This window comes from Trichechus manatus, unplaced genomic scaffold (genome assembly GCF_000243295.1).
Source record: "Trichechus manatus latirostris isolate Lorelei unplaced genomic scaffold, TriManLat1.0 scaffold00121, whole genome shotgun sequence".
Taxonomy (NCBI): Eukaryota; Metazoa; Chordata; class Mammalia; order Sirenia; family Trichechidae; genus Trichechus; species Trichechus manatus.
The window spans coordinates 7512477-7527069 of record NW_004444057.1 but is presented as its reverse complement, the minus strand read 5'-3'; the positions used below and the strand labels follow the sequence as shown (position 1 = coordinate 7527069).

General features: G+C 38.1%; 1 protein-coding gene across 1 annotated transcript in view; it reads left to right on the top strand.

Annotated features, from left to right (window-relative positions):
* Positions 1–14593, top strand: part of FBN2 (fibrillin 2) — a 282788-nt gene that overhangs the window by 135024 nt on the left and 133171 nt on the right. The window contains exon 7 of the mRNA XM_023738698.1: positions 9383–9508. Within this exon, the coding sequence (XP_023594466.1) occupies positions 9383–9508 (126 nt within the window). The remainder of the gene's footprint in view (positions 1–9382; positions 9509–14593) is intronic.

The following is a 14593-nucleotide window of genomic DNA, read 5'->3' as shown; positions in this document are numbered from 1 at the left end:
ATTCCTTGTCTTTCCTGACATCCCAGCAGAAAATATCATGTAAATTCACTTGACTCCCAAAACTGGAGCTCAGATCTCTCCTGAGTTGTCCTACCTTTGTACGCAGCCACATACCAGTCTTGTACACTTCAGATACCTCATGGGAATCTCAAGCTCAGCATGTCCCAGCCTGTCTTTAACTCCCCACACCCACTCTACCCATACATTACCATTTCTTATCGACCTGATCTCAGATTGGCGCAACCATCTGTTCTCTTCCAGGACATAAATCTGGGTGCCATTATTGATCCTTCCCTTACCTAACACAACCATTTTATCACCAAGACTTTTGGACGGATTCTATTTCCTACATATATTTTTAATTCATCCACTTCTGTTCGTCTTCACCTCTGTCATCTCTCTTCTGGATTACTGTGACAACTTTCTTTGAGACCTGCCTATCTTTTACTTGTTCCACTTGCAATCCATTGCAGCCACAGTGGTCTTTCTAGAACACAAATATGATCATGTCACTTCCCTGTTTGGATCGCCTGTTCTCAGGATAAAGCATGATCATCCTCTGCTTACCTTTCTAGCCTCATTTCTTTCTAAACACTCCGTGATTCAAACACATTAACATTAATTTAGTTCCTCAAATAAATCATGCTTCCTCCTGCCTCCACGTCTTTGTGTGTACTACCTCTACCTGTAAAATGATAAATTCCATTTCATTTTCCCAGCATGTTTTATGCTTGTTTATCTGTTAGCTTTCAGTTTAACTGTCACTTTCCCCTGGAAGCCTTTCCTGATCCCAGGTTATGCTCTGTTTTCCCTTTTCATCATTTTGTTGTTATTGTTTTTGTTGTGGTCCCGTTGAGTCACTATTTTCACCTGGTACAAGTCCTGTTTTAGTATTTGTCACACCATATTGCCATCAGGTACCAAAGAAATGTTTATCTTGTATTTTGAAACCAGCTGGGTCTTTTGGTTTTCCTCTTTCTCTGTGTCACCTGTCACTGTTATATGTTTGAGCAGAAGGGGAGCACCAAAGCGTCTTAACTGGAAGTCAAAATCTGTGTGTTTAATAAGCTGTCTAGGTGATTCTTATGAACATTAAAGTTTTGTAACATCTGTACTGTATTTTCGTCTATCAAGAAGGGTGGGGTTGCCTAACATGAACTTATTCAACCTCATATTCACCCTATTACTGCATCCTCATTTTCCATTTTCCCTACCTGTGGTGAAGTGTCTTCCCATCTTTCCAGAGCAAAACGTTCCAGCTCTGCAGTTAATTCCATCACCTTTCTATACTCCTCTTTCCAGTAATTAGTTCTTTTTCTAGCTTCCATCTCTTCTCTTTCCTGGAGTCCTCTTTACCTACAATTAGGGCCATCCTGAAATACATTAATAACACAAAACCTCTCCTTAATCTCTTTAGTCACATCTAGCTATGCTATATCCTGCTCATTTTCGTTGCTGTAAATTTTTCTTAAAGCTTGATCTGTGCCAGCTGTCTAAAGTTCCTCACCACCTATTTATTTCTTATCCTTTTGTAAAATTGTCTTTGTTCTTTTGAATCCCTCAAAGCATTTGCTATTCTTGATTATCTGATTTCTTCTTAAATATCCTTCCTTGATATATTAGTTTCCCATTGATACTGTAACAAATTAACCACAAATTTTGTGGCCTAAACCAACACAAATTTATTATCTTACAGTTCTGCAGGTCAGATGTCCAAAATGGGTCTCACTGCGATGTAATTAAGGTGTCAGCAGGGCTGCATTCCTTTCTGGACGCTCTAAAGGAAAGAATCCATTTTCCTGCCTTTTCCAGCTTCTAGAGGCTGCCTGCATTCCTTGGCATGTGGTCCCCTTTCATCTTCAAAGCCAGCAGCATAACAAATCTCTCTCTGAATCCAACTCCTCTGCCTCCCTCTTCCACTTAGAAGGACCCTTGTGATTATATTGGACCCACCCCAATAATCCAGGGTAATCCCCCCATCTCAAGGTCAACTGAGTAACAACCTTATTTCCCCTTTGCCACGTAAAGGAACATAATCACAGGTTCCAGAATTAGGACATGGATGTCCTTGGGGAGCCATTATTCTGCCTACCTCACTTGACTTTCTTAACATTTAAATATCTTTTTAATACTCCTGATGACTTCTTTCTTTTTTCTGTTATCTTCACTTGAATCTCTTTTTTCAAATTTATATATCCCCTTAGTAACTATCTTTAGTGTCTTCTGTTCTCTTCACTTCATATTCTCTGTTTTATTAATTTTATACACTTTGATGATTTTAACTATGGTTTCCGTTGCTGCCAGCCACTTTCCAAAGTTCCACCCTGGACTTTCACTGCTTTCTAGATGTTATTAACTCAAAATGTTAAGGATGAAACCATCAATTTACCCAGAAATCTTTTCCTAACTTCACTGATTTTATTAACATTAGCTCAGTAATGAAACCGTACTATCCCTCTCCCTTATTCTTGCTTTTACTTTCAGGATAGTCCTGTGTTTATTCTTTCCTTTACTAGTCCCATCCTCATTAACCAGAGCTTAAAAACTATGCCATCACCTCTGCTATTTCTTACTTCGTTCTTACCCCAGCTGTTCTACCTTATCAACATTGGAAGATATCCCTGCCAAAAGTGAAATTCTGATCTTTCTCTTTTGCTGCTTAATGTTCTCCATTCACTCCTCATTGCCAACAAATGAAGGTTAGATTCCAGAGAATGGCATTCTAGGTATTTCACTTAGCTTTCTAGTTTTATTTTCTACTCCCTTGTAATGTCCTCAGCCCATGGGAATCTACTACCCTTTCCTCATGCATGGCTTTAGGTCCATATTTTACTCATAATTTTCTCTGTAAGAACCTCCCCCATCACCTCTGATGTTGAAGTTCTACCTCATTCTTTAGGATCCTTTATCCACTACCTTGTCTTCCTAGAGCCATTTGCTGATTCTCATAATTAAATTGTGATACTATATTGTTATAGCACATTGTTGGCCCTCTCTAGTGGAATCAATCATATTGTGCCTTGTTTTATGTTTATTTACCTAATAGACTATAAATCTATGGAGGTTAGAGTCACGTATAATTGGTACATGGTATGTGGCGCAGTAGTGAAGAGCTACTTCTACTAACCAAAAGGTCGGCAGTTCGAATCTACTAGCCACTCCTTGGAAACCCTGTGCGGCAGTTCTCCTCTGTCCTGTAGAATTGCTGAGTTGAAATCGACTCCATGGCTACAGGTTTGGTTTGGTTTATGTGTCAAATTGAGGCCTTCATGAATTCATAGATTGAATAGTAGATGCCCAATTAATTGTTTATGTTATTATTTAAGGAAGTTAGATTGAGAGTTTAAAAGAATTAGAATCTTTTCGTTTTTTTATTTCAAAAAAATTTTTATTTAAGAAATTTTGCCTATTATGGCCCAGTAGTTATAATCAGTAAGCTAAATATTCCGTGTTTGTTTAAATTTCAGTCTCATTCAACCTTTTTCCATGAATATACCCTTGATCAAGGCATAGAACACAGCTAAAACTAATATTTCCAATAAGCAGAATAATAGCTCAGAAATTTCACAGTTTTGTTTCCCAAATTTTACCTATACATTTATATTGTACAGGAAAAAAAAAATATCACAATAAGATTCTAGGGATAATATTTGCCCTCCCTCCCAGAAGGAAACTGTATGTAAGAGAAAAAAATGCATACTAACTGGCTTGGCTAAAGAAGCCTAAGGCTTGGCTGAAGGTAATGGGAGTGACTGCGAATGGAATGGAGTTTCTTTTGGGGGAACAAAAAATATTCTAAAATTAGGTTGTAGTGGTAGTGGTTGCACAACTGTGTAAATATACTAAAAACCATTGAATTGTATACTTTACATGGGTGAATTGTATGGTATGTGAATTATATCTAAATAAAGCTCTGTCTGTGTAATGAAATTCTGAGCACAGTTAATACACACCACGTTTTCTGTCTTAGTCATCTAGTGCTGCTACAACAGAAATACCACAAGTGGGTGGCTTTAACAAAGAGAAGTTTATTCTCTCACAGTCCAGTAGGCTAGAAGAGCAAATTCAGGGCACTGGCTCCAGGGGAAGGCTTTCTCTGTCTGTCAGCTCTGGAGGAAGGTCCTTATCATCAGTCTTCCCTTGTTCTGGGAGTATCTCAGTGCAGGAACCTCAGGTCTAAATGATGCGTTCTGCTCCCACCACTGCTTTCTTGGTGGTATGAGGTCCCCATGTCTCTCTGCTCGCTTCTCTCTTTTATATCTCAAAAGAGATTGGCTTAAGATACTGTCTAATCTTGTAGATCTCATCAGTATAACTGCCTCTAATCCATCTTATTACATCATAGTGATAGGATTTACAACACATAGGGAAATCACATCAGAAAAAAAAATAGTAGACAATCATACAATACTGGGAATCATGACCTAGCCAAGTTGACAGATATTTTGGGGGGGACACAGTTTAATCCATGACACTTTCAAAATCTGAAACAGAGGAAAACACACTAAATAATCTACTGATTTATTTTATCATATTGATTATGTCTGTTGCCTTTATAAAAGCTTGAAATAGGTAGCTGTTCATTGTGTTTAACACACTTTAGTTATGATTTTCCTAATGTCAAACACTATTCTAATGAGTAGAAGTTCACTGTGTAACATACATATTTGTTTTTTCTATACCAAGAAAATATACAGAATAAGCCAAATACATGTATTTCCATTGCATTGATGGAAAGAAAATATTCTAAGAACGCTTTTTAAAAACAAATTTTCTTGTTTTATTTTTCCTAAGTTCTCTGTAACATAATTGTTACATGAGCTGCTTTTACGTATGACATGTACATATTAGAATTGACAGGGCGATGTTCTTAGAATTCAGTGATATCTGAGATCACACTTAGAACTACTTACCAAATTATTCATTATATTCTGCTTTGAATAAGATTTACAGTAAATGTTGGTTGACAAATATGAGGTTACGTGGTTTGGCAGTCAGAAATCTCTCAGATGGTTTTGTTTAGATCTAGTTTTCTTTTTTAAAAAACCTGTGTTCAGTTTCTTCAGATTAGCAAATACTTTTCAGTTCTTCTCTTTCTTTACCCTTCTGTGACACAGTTAACAACGTTTTCCTTGCTGATGGTGTCCTTCCTTAGCCTCCATCTTCATACTCTGCCTCTTACCTCCCTAATCCTTCTTCCCAGTCTCATACACTGGTTTTCTTCCTCTGACTTACCCTTAGATGCTGGTAATTCTCAGGGTTCCTCCTGAAATTCAGCTCTTTTCATGTATAGGTCTTCTTTGGAAATCTAATCTATTGCTACAACTTCAAATGCAGTTGACACACCTGGTGACAAATCACAAAGCATATCTTCATCCCTTACCTCTTTGCTGATTTCCATATCCAAATTTTTAGCTGCCAAGTTAGAATTTCTGCCTGTTTCTCTCAAACATCTTAAATTCACTATGTCCAAAACTGTTTAACTTTAAACTGTGTTCCTCCTTCTGTGTACCATTCTCTCTCAATAGTACGCCATCTATCTTGTCATTCAAGCTAAACGTCTGAGATGTCTATCCAGTGACAAAGTCCTGTTGCTTTCTCCTAATATCTCTTGAACACGTGTTCTCTTCATCATCATAACACCTTACGTTTGGCTCTCATCGTTTATCACTAGACTATCATATTGCTCATCCACATTAAACTCAAGGATTGTCCTTCTAAAGTATTGATTTGCTTATGTAATACTGCTGTTTAGTTTAAGCTCCTTCATAGACTTCCCATCACCTTCAGAATAAAAGTTAAAATCTATGCAGTGGCTCTCTAGGATCTGGCCCATGCGTAACTTACTGAGCTTCTCTTCCATCCATTTCTCGGCCAATCTGGTACACGTGCTCTTCTTCAGATATGCTGTATTTTCAGACTTACTGGCCCATGCTGTTTTTTCATTAGTGTGAAGCTAACTGCATTCCACTTGCCACAATAATTGATTCAGGACTTCAGGCCTACACAAATCAACACTTTATCCTAGCCATAGAAATCATTCAGAAGTTGGCATGTGAGCCAATCAGGACATTAGGACAAAAGGAGAGGGTTGCTGGGTCCTGGGGCTTTTGGGAAAAAGATTTCTTCCTTTTAGAAGAGAGCCCCTGGAAGAGACATCCTCTCTTTCTCTAACTGTCCCAGTCAAATGTCTAGTCTAGAACTGTTACAGCCATTTTACCCCCGTGACGGAAAACAGCCTAAGGATGAAATCAGAACACAGCGGAAGGCATAACTGAGCCCGTCTCAAGAGAAATTGATCAAGAGACATTGGCTTAAACCAATCCTGAAGTCCATGTCACTTCTCAGCTTCCAGATATGCGAGCTGTTAAATTTCTGGTTTAAATCTGTTTGGATCATTTTTTCTGGTACTTGAAGACCAAAGCCTCCAAACTGATAAGTTTTTTAAAAAAGTTCAAGGGAAGATGAGTGGAGGTGGGTTAGGTGTATAGAGCATGAATTATACCAAGGAATGCATGCTTACCACATATTAAAAAAAGAAAAGTTGTCATGGTGTCGATTCCAACTCATGGCAACCCCATGTAAGTCAGAGTAGAACTGTGCTCCATAGGGTTTTCAATGGCTGATATTTTCCAGGTAAATCACCAGGCCTTTCTTTAAGTTGCCTCTGGGTGTACTTGACCCTCTGACTTTTTGATGAGCAGCTGAGTGCATTGACTGTTTGCACTGCCTAGGGACTCCACTACGCAGGGACCCTCGAGACTTTGCCTTTTCTCATGTCTAGGTTTGTTGCCATTAGGCACACTTGTTCATATCTAGGCAAAATACTTTTGTATTTGTGAAGATATTGCTTCCAAATATGATTACAACATATGGTCTTGAAGAATATTACAAAAAAAGCTAAATTTATACAAAAATTCTTCTAAATATAAATGCTAATGTTAAAATATAAATTGATATGTAAATATTGGGCAGGAATGCATCAAAATGCAGGGTGTTTTGATCAGGAAAAAAATGCACCTGTTTTTTTTGGAAGAGGAAGTCAGACCCAAAAACAAATGAAAAGCATTCTTGCTTTTCATACAAAATCCTTAGATACTTTACTGGGAACCTTTTACATATAACTATTTTGAAGCTAACATTTTAAGGTACTATATTTAATTCTGAGGAAAAATTGTTGAACGCATAGAGTTTTTGTACAATAAAATAGTTAAAACAAAACCCACACATTTAATATCACTCCATGTGTTCTTCTATTCACCAGATTTATTTTTTCCTCCAAAAAGAAAAATGTCAAACATCTTTCAGTTCTCTACTCTTTTTTGTTGTCAGGGAGGGTATTTGGAAATAGAGCACAAAGAAGTTCTTTATTATGAAAGAAAATGCCTGGAAATAAAAGTTATTGCTTAAATAAAGGACTTAAGGATCCTAATTTTTAAGAATTTGGATCAGTCTTGGCTTCTACAAGCTCCTTGATTGCTGCTGTAACTTTAGATGTAAGGAGGTCAGAAGGCAAGTGTTGGTCTTTCACTTTTGTACCGCTTCCTGCTCTGTTTTGTGCTATTCTCTTTTTTGTCTTTCTTACCTAGAGGTGATCAGTCAGTTTATTTCGTGATCAATGTGTACTTGTTCTAGTGTCATCTCTCTTCTGAATCCATGTTCAGTTTTATTAGGATGCGCTGCACGAAGATTGCAACAGAGGAGGCAACAGGTCCTAATTTTGCACAGATGGTTTCGTTTTGTTGGATTAAGTCTGATGGTGACTCTTTCACCACATTATGTATCTGCTCCTCGTATAGTCAATTCATATTAGAATTGTGATCTCTCTTGGGGAATTGGTAGGTTTTGATTTGTACCACTGTGCCTTTAGTGGCTAACTGCTAAGCCTCAAATGAAGATATTATTTCAGAGACTGTCTGAATCTGGTAATTTTTTTATATATATAAGAACATGCCAAGAAGACTCACATGCTTATAGTTATTTCATGACACAGCTTGTAGGCAAAACTGACTTGTCAGAATAAATGTGTAAAAAAATAATAGACCAAGATAGGAATGCAAGAAAGGCATCACCAAACTTTTTTTTTTTTTTTTTTTTGATTGTGGGGTTTAAAATTTTTTCCTTGTCAGTAAGAATATAATTATCTTTTCTGTCTTTTTTCTTGATGCATTCCAAAAAAAATCTAACTTTGAGAAACTAAAAGCTCAGGTTTACTTTAACTTTTCAGTCATTATCTATGTTTTGGGTTTTTATAATTGTTCTTTATATTCACTGGTCTTTGCTAACTCTGTTCCTTAAAAAAAAAAAAAAAAAGCACAGCCCGCTTCTAGGCATAAAAAACCCCATTGCCATCAAGTCGATTCCAACTCATAGTGACCCTGTAGAACAGAGCAGAACTGCCCCGTAGGGTTTCCAAGGAGCGGCTGGTGGATTCAAACTGCCGACCTTTTGGTTACTAGCTGAGCTCTTAACCACTGAACCACCAGGGCTCCGCTTCTAGGCATAGGTGGCTTAATTTCCCCCACAATGACTCATTTCCTTTTAAATGTATTAGCAGTTCACTGCCAATGTACCTGTTTCTAGCTTTGTGTGACTTTCCACCTTTCTCTGCTTATTGAACTAGAAGAATTCATTAAAGCTTATATAAATGGCCATGTACTGTGCTTTAGGGAAAATTTAAAAGAAAGTAGACCTTTCATTAATGTGAAAGGGAATAGAGTATTCCCAGCATTCAGTAAGCTGAATGGCTAAGTGCAGGGAGGTACAATAGGAAAACTGGACACTTCCCAAAGCCTCCCAAGTTTTCCATTGCCACATTTCTGTATTATTTTAAATTGAGGTCAATTCCCAGAACATCCAATATACCCGTATTCATATATAAGTACAAAAATATATCTCAAAGCCAAATAAAAAAATTTTATACACACACACACATATAACTTGCCACCCTCCATTGGTTCAAATAATTAGTGGGAGAATTAGCTATAAATCTTCAAATGTGGTTATTCCATATTTTAAAAGTAATCCATATATGTGTGTGTGTATTTTAAGACTCTAGTAGGATAATTCCTAGCTTATGTAGAATGGAAACTAAAACATTTGACATCTTTACTTATTTCCAATTTAAATTACATTTTAAAAAAAAAAGGATATAGAGTTTTGCTTTAGTTGGCCTTGTTTTACTGTCATGGGAGTTTACTTTCATCTCAGTTCCCATAGATATGTGTGAGAAATTCTTTAGGGCCTGAAACAAGAGTATCTTCAGGGTTATATGATCTGACCTAATCAACCATGAGTGTTCTCAGGCTCTTAAAAACATCCCTTTTAAAAGCTATTTAATGAAGTCCCTTCTCAGTTGTCTTCTCCTTCTTTCCTTGATTAGACATCGATGAGTGCAGCATCATTCCTGGGATATGTGAAACTGGTGAATGTTCCAACACCGTGGGAAGCTATTTTTGCGTCTGTCCACGTGGATACGTAACCTCAACAGATGGCTCTCGGTGCATTGGTAAGCATCGTATTTTGAAGGCACAATACCCTGCTGCTTTATAGTGACAGAACAGCCCAAACAGGTATGAAGATGGCAACGATTATAAAATCTTTGGGGAAATGACTGAAAGAGTTGTTTCAAATAAACGGTACCATGATTGAGGGGTTGATAGACCAGGTGCTCTTTGCAACGAAGACTTCAGTTTCAGAAGGCCTCTGGGTTTATGTTGTCAAAGCCATTTTTGGAATGAAGAAAGACTTCCTCAAGACACTGATCTTGCCTAAGCACTAGAGACACAAAGACATAAGAAAATTTTTTGTTAAAAATCTGCTTTGGGAGACAGAATGTAGTAATTAAAGGTTCTTTTTTTGCTGTGGATCATAAATGCAGTCAACATCTTATTTACTTAGAGCTTGTTTATTGCCGTCAGAGTAGTTATGAAAAAAGAAATTGACACCTTTAATTTTGTGTTTTGAATGTGTTCAAATTAAAGCCAAATATATTTGTATGTCCTCCTCTGTTTATTTAGAAAGATGAAACAGAGCTTCTTAGTCATGGTACAGCTCATCCATTCTTGGGCAAGCCTTAGATTTCTGTCTTATTGTGAGCAGACAGATTACAGAATGTCCATTGGTGCACGATCATGGCACAGTGAGCTACCCTTTAATTTCTCTTCTTGAGCTTTGAGCCTTATAATTTCTAATTTTGAATTGAAAATAGCTAGAAAGAGAGGGAGAAAGATACTCCTTAGGGTACTAAAGATTCATGTGGTACAGGAGTCAGGGAAATTAATTCAGCACCCAGAGAGTGCAGTTGTTTGGTTTATTAAAGCGCGGCAGTCTGGGCGGTGACAATTTCCTATCCCCACCAGGATGGTGTGTCAGTCCATTTCCAGGACCTCTTTAAAAGTGAACTGGGTTGATGAGATGGAAATACAGAGGGCTAAGGATATAAGCTACATGTACTATTGTTGTTGTTGGTTGCCATGGATGATGCCGACTCCATGTATAACAGAACGAAACATTGCCCAGTCCAGTACCATCTTTACTATTGTTGCTGTGTTCGAGTCCCTTGTTGCAGCCACTGTATTTTGAGTGCCTTCTAACCTAGGGAGCTCGTCTTCCAGCACTGTATTGGACAATATTACGTTGTGATCCATTGGCTAGAAGAAGTCCTGGACTACCAATAAAGGGCCTGTGACCTGAATTCATTTGATAAAATATACTGATATGCCACGTACTGTGTTAGGTACAGCCATCCAACAGTGAACATGAGAGATGTAGTTTCTACTTTCAAATACCATATTGTCATCATAAATAATGGTAGAAGAGTAGCAGTAGCAGTAATAGAAGAAAACAGAGGTAGTGGTAGCAAAAATAACAGTTACTCTTTATGAAATGCATACCATGTATAAGGTACCTCATTGTGTCATAGCTTTGGGGCTTTGGTCAAGCTCCTAACCTCTCTATGCTTCAATTTCTTCAAGTAAATGTTCAGTAAAATGTTGTTTATTATTATGAGTAGTAATAATAGGAGCAGAGTATGATATGCCATAGGAGTCCCTGTGTGGCACAGATGGTTAAGTGCTGAAACTTACCCTGAGGCACCTGAGAAGACAGACATGGCAATCTACTTCCAAACAGTCGCAACCTTGAAAACTCTGTGTTACAGTTCTACACTACCCACATGGGGTTGCCATGAGTCAGAATCAACTTGACAGCAACTAACAACAATATGATATGCCAGGCACCGAATCCATATATTATGTCATCTACCATAGCCCTGTGTGATAGGTATAATTATTCCAAATTTATAGATGAAGGAATTGAGGTTTAGGGAGGTTAAGTAACTTGCACAATGTTACATGGCCAGTAAAAGGAAACAGGGCTCATACCTGGGCCTTTCTGACTCCTGCAGCTGTGCTCCTGTGGACACTCCACTGCCTCCCTACTCCTTTAAAATAATACAGACCCTGGCCTAGATGTCAAGGTGCCCAGCCTGCGTGGTTTCTTCTCCACCATGCTTACAGTCTGTTTTGAGAATAAGATGTCCATTTGGAGCTTCCCTTTCCTGTCTTTGGATGAAGACTATTTGTTCTTTATAGGAGAGTTGAGTTTCTAACTTGCATTAGGTTAATCCTTTTTAGTGAAATACTAAGTCTGTGAAACTGAGCAAATTAATTGTTTGTAGGGTCAGCATTGCTGATTGGCTCACTGCATGGTGAATCTGATTCATTCAATATAACCTGACAGTCAGATGACTATGAGAGTTGAAAAATAGAACTACCTACACTTGGCTTGATTTTCTTAAACTGTATAGGAAAATAGTGTGTGCATACACACACACACACACACACACACGAAATCATCAGCATGGAACATGCATAGACTTCCTTTTGGGCTCATATTACGCATCTGTTAACTTGATACTATAAAAACGGCTTGGGGCCAGCGTCTGACCTCCTCTAACTTCACAAGGGGAAGGGAGAATCCAGATCAACAGCCCAAGACTGATTTGTATGAGGCAACGGTCAGACATGCCTCCTCTCTCTACCATCTTTACCAACTCTGACACCAACCGTCCTTCCCGCAGTACTCCGTATTTCTCTGCTGCGTTTGGTAATTCATCACAATGGCCATACAGAGCTCACAGACCATACTTACAATTATGGGGTTTATTAGGGAAGTAACAGTTAACATTCAGATTCAGGAACACTCAAGGATACAGTTCTTCCACTGGACAGCCTCTTCCCAGCTGTGCTTGTAGGCATGCCTCTCCCTAGCCCTCAATCTCTGCCCAGAGGCACTCAGCTTTCTCTCTCCAAGGGCCAGGAAGCCCACCTCGCCATTTCCTGCTGCCAGGTCTCTGTCGCCTGGTCTCTGCTGCCAGTCTCTCCTTCCTTGGTGGTGGTGGGCTCTTCTCTCTGCCACCTCTAGAGTGGCTCATTTCAAGCCTAGCGGGATGGCAAAACTAACCAATCACCTTGGTGGGCCACAATTACCCTATCACATAGTCCCGCCCCAATCACTTGGGTGCAATTTGCAAGACTGTGGCTAGAAGGGCCATATTAAGTAATTCATTACATAGCAGATGCCTTAGACCCTGGCTTCAGGAAACTTATATTCTAGAAGTAGCGATAGGACAGGAGAAGTGGGTAAGGTGCTATTCTGGGTTTACCAAATAAAGTGGTATATTAATTTGGTAGGCAATGGAGAGTAATTGAAAGCTTTTCATAGTGAATTGGAATGGGACATGAGAAGAGAGAGAAACTAGTTAGGAGGCAGAATTTGTCTAATAAATGTTAATCCTTTATATTAAATTTATAAATTATCTCTTTGTTTGACTTCTTAAATTTCTAAATCTTTCTCTAGTCAAACAAAACTTGTGTTCACCTTTTTTGCACTGAAAAGAAGAGGCGGATTATTCATTATACTTAGATAATCAGGATCAAGATCCTAATGGTTTACTGAGGTGGTTGTTCTTCAGTATCAGATATTTGGTTTAGGATAAAATTACGATAAGCTCTCTGTCTCTTTCCTCTCTAAATAAAGACCTAAATCTTTAACCTGGATATTCAAAGCCCTTTAGGACCTGATCCAGTCTGTACTCAAGACTTATCTCTAACCACTTCCTACCACACACCCACATTTCTTCCCTATGCCATACCTGACCACATTGCCCTGTATTTGCCCATACTATCTTCTCTGCCAGGAGCGTCTTGATTTCCCCTTACTTGTCCTTTAAGTAAGTATCAGATATCACTTTTCTTTATAACCATCCCTACCTAACCTGCATAGAGTCCTGAGGTGGTACAAACTACTAAGCACTCAGCTACTAACCAAAAGATTGGTGGATCAAATCCACCAGAGGCACCTTGGAAGAAAGGCCTGGAGATCTACTTCAAAAGATCACAGCCGTTGAAAAGCTGATGGGTCGTAGTTTTACTCTGAAATGCATGGAATCACCATGAATCAGAATCAACTTGACAGCAACTGGTTTTCCCTAACCTGCATTTTCTTGTTGGGCAAAATTAATCAGCCCCTTCTGTGATGTTTTCCATTTTCTCCATTACAGGGTTTATCATATCGTCACCGGTACTTGTGCGTTCTTCAGTCTCCAGACTGTGAGCTGCCCTTACTTCCAGCTCTATGTAGCTTTGTGTCTCCTGGGCGTCACATAAAATTGCATAAAATTTAGAGCTTAGTAAATCTTTTCTCAATAAATACGTACACCAACAAATGAATGAATGATATGCTATTGAATGTCAGAGCGCCATGTTGGTTAATAGTTGCTTTGCATTCGTTTGCAATCCTGTTGGGCATGGCTGCACTGAATTATGGTCCTGGCTGCCCAGGAGGCAGGAGCCTGCTTGAGCTCCAGAGAGCTGACCACAGTGAGTTGTGTATTGACCAAGAGTCCCCACTCCTTGCAGTATCCACATCCTGACCCCCAAGAACAGAGGAAAGCCCCTAAGGAGAGGAGAATGACTCTCCAAATTACAAAACCAATGTTAGCAGTTTTAAATTTCTTTGAATAACTATGTTACATTTGGACTACGTATGTATTTTCCATATATTATAAAAAAAATAAATCTAACATTTTAATGTGTAAGAGATCTTCGACTTTGATTTTCAAAGCTCTGAGTCAGTATTTTCTTAGATTGAATTTATTTATGATTGAATTATATATGCCATGAATAGTTCCATGCTATTTATTTTGTAACCACATATGTGCTAACTATAATGAATTGGATGAATTCAGAATTTTTTCTTGAGTACAAAACTGCATGGTATCTGCAGCTTTATTCTCAGAGTGGCATATGCTTAAACATTGCTTCATTTCCTATTCTAATTAATGCAAACATTCTGAGTCTATACCACATTATAGTGTATCAATAAACTGCCTTTTATTTAATGTGTAGAAAACTATTGCATATGGCAGGAAAGTTTAACTTGCCATTTTAATTATAAAATAGGATAGTTTTCTCTTTTCATTATATGCTAAATGTAAAAGTCAAATTCCTAACTAAATATTATCTAGTTCATTTAATCTAGTTTGTTTATATATATATATATATATGTGTATATATATATATATATATAT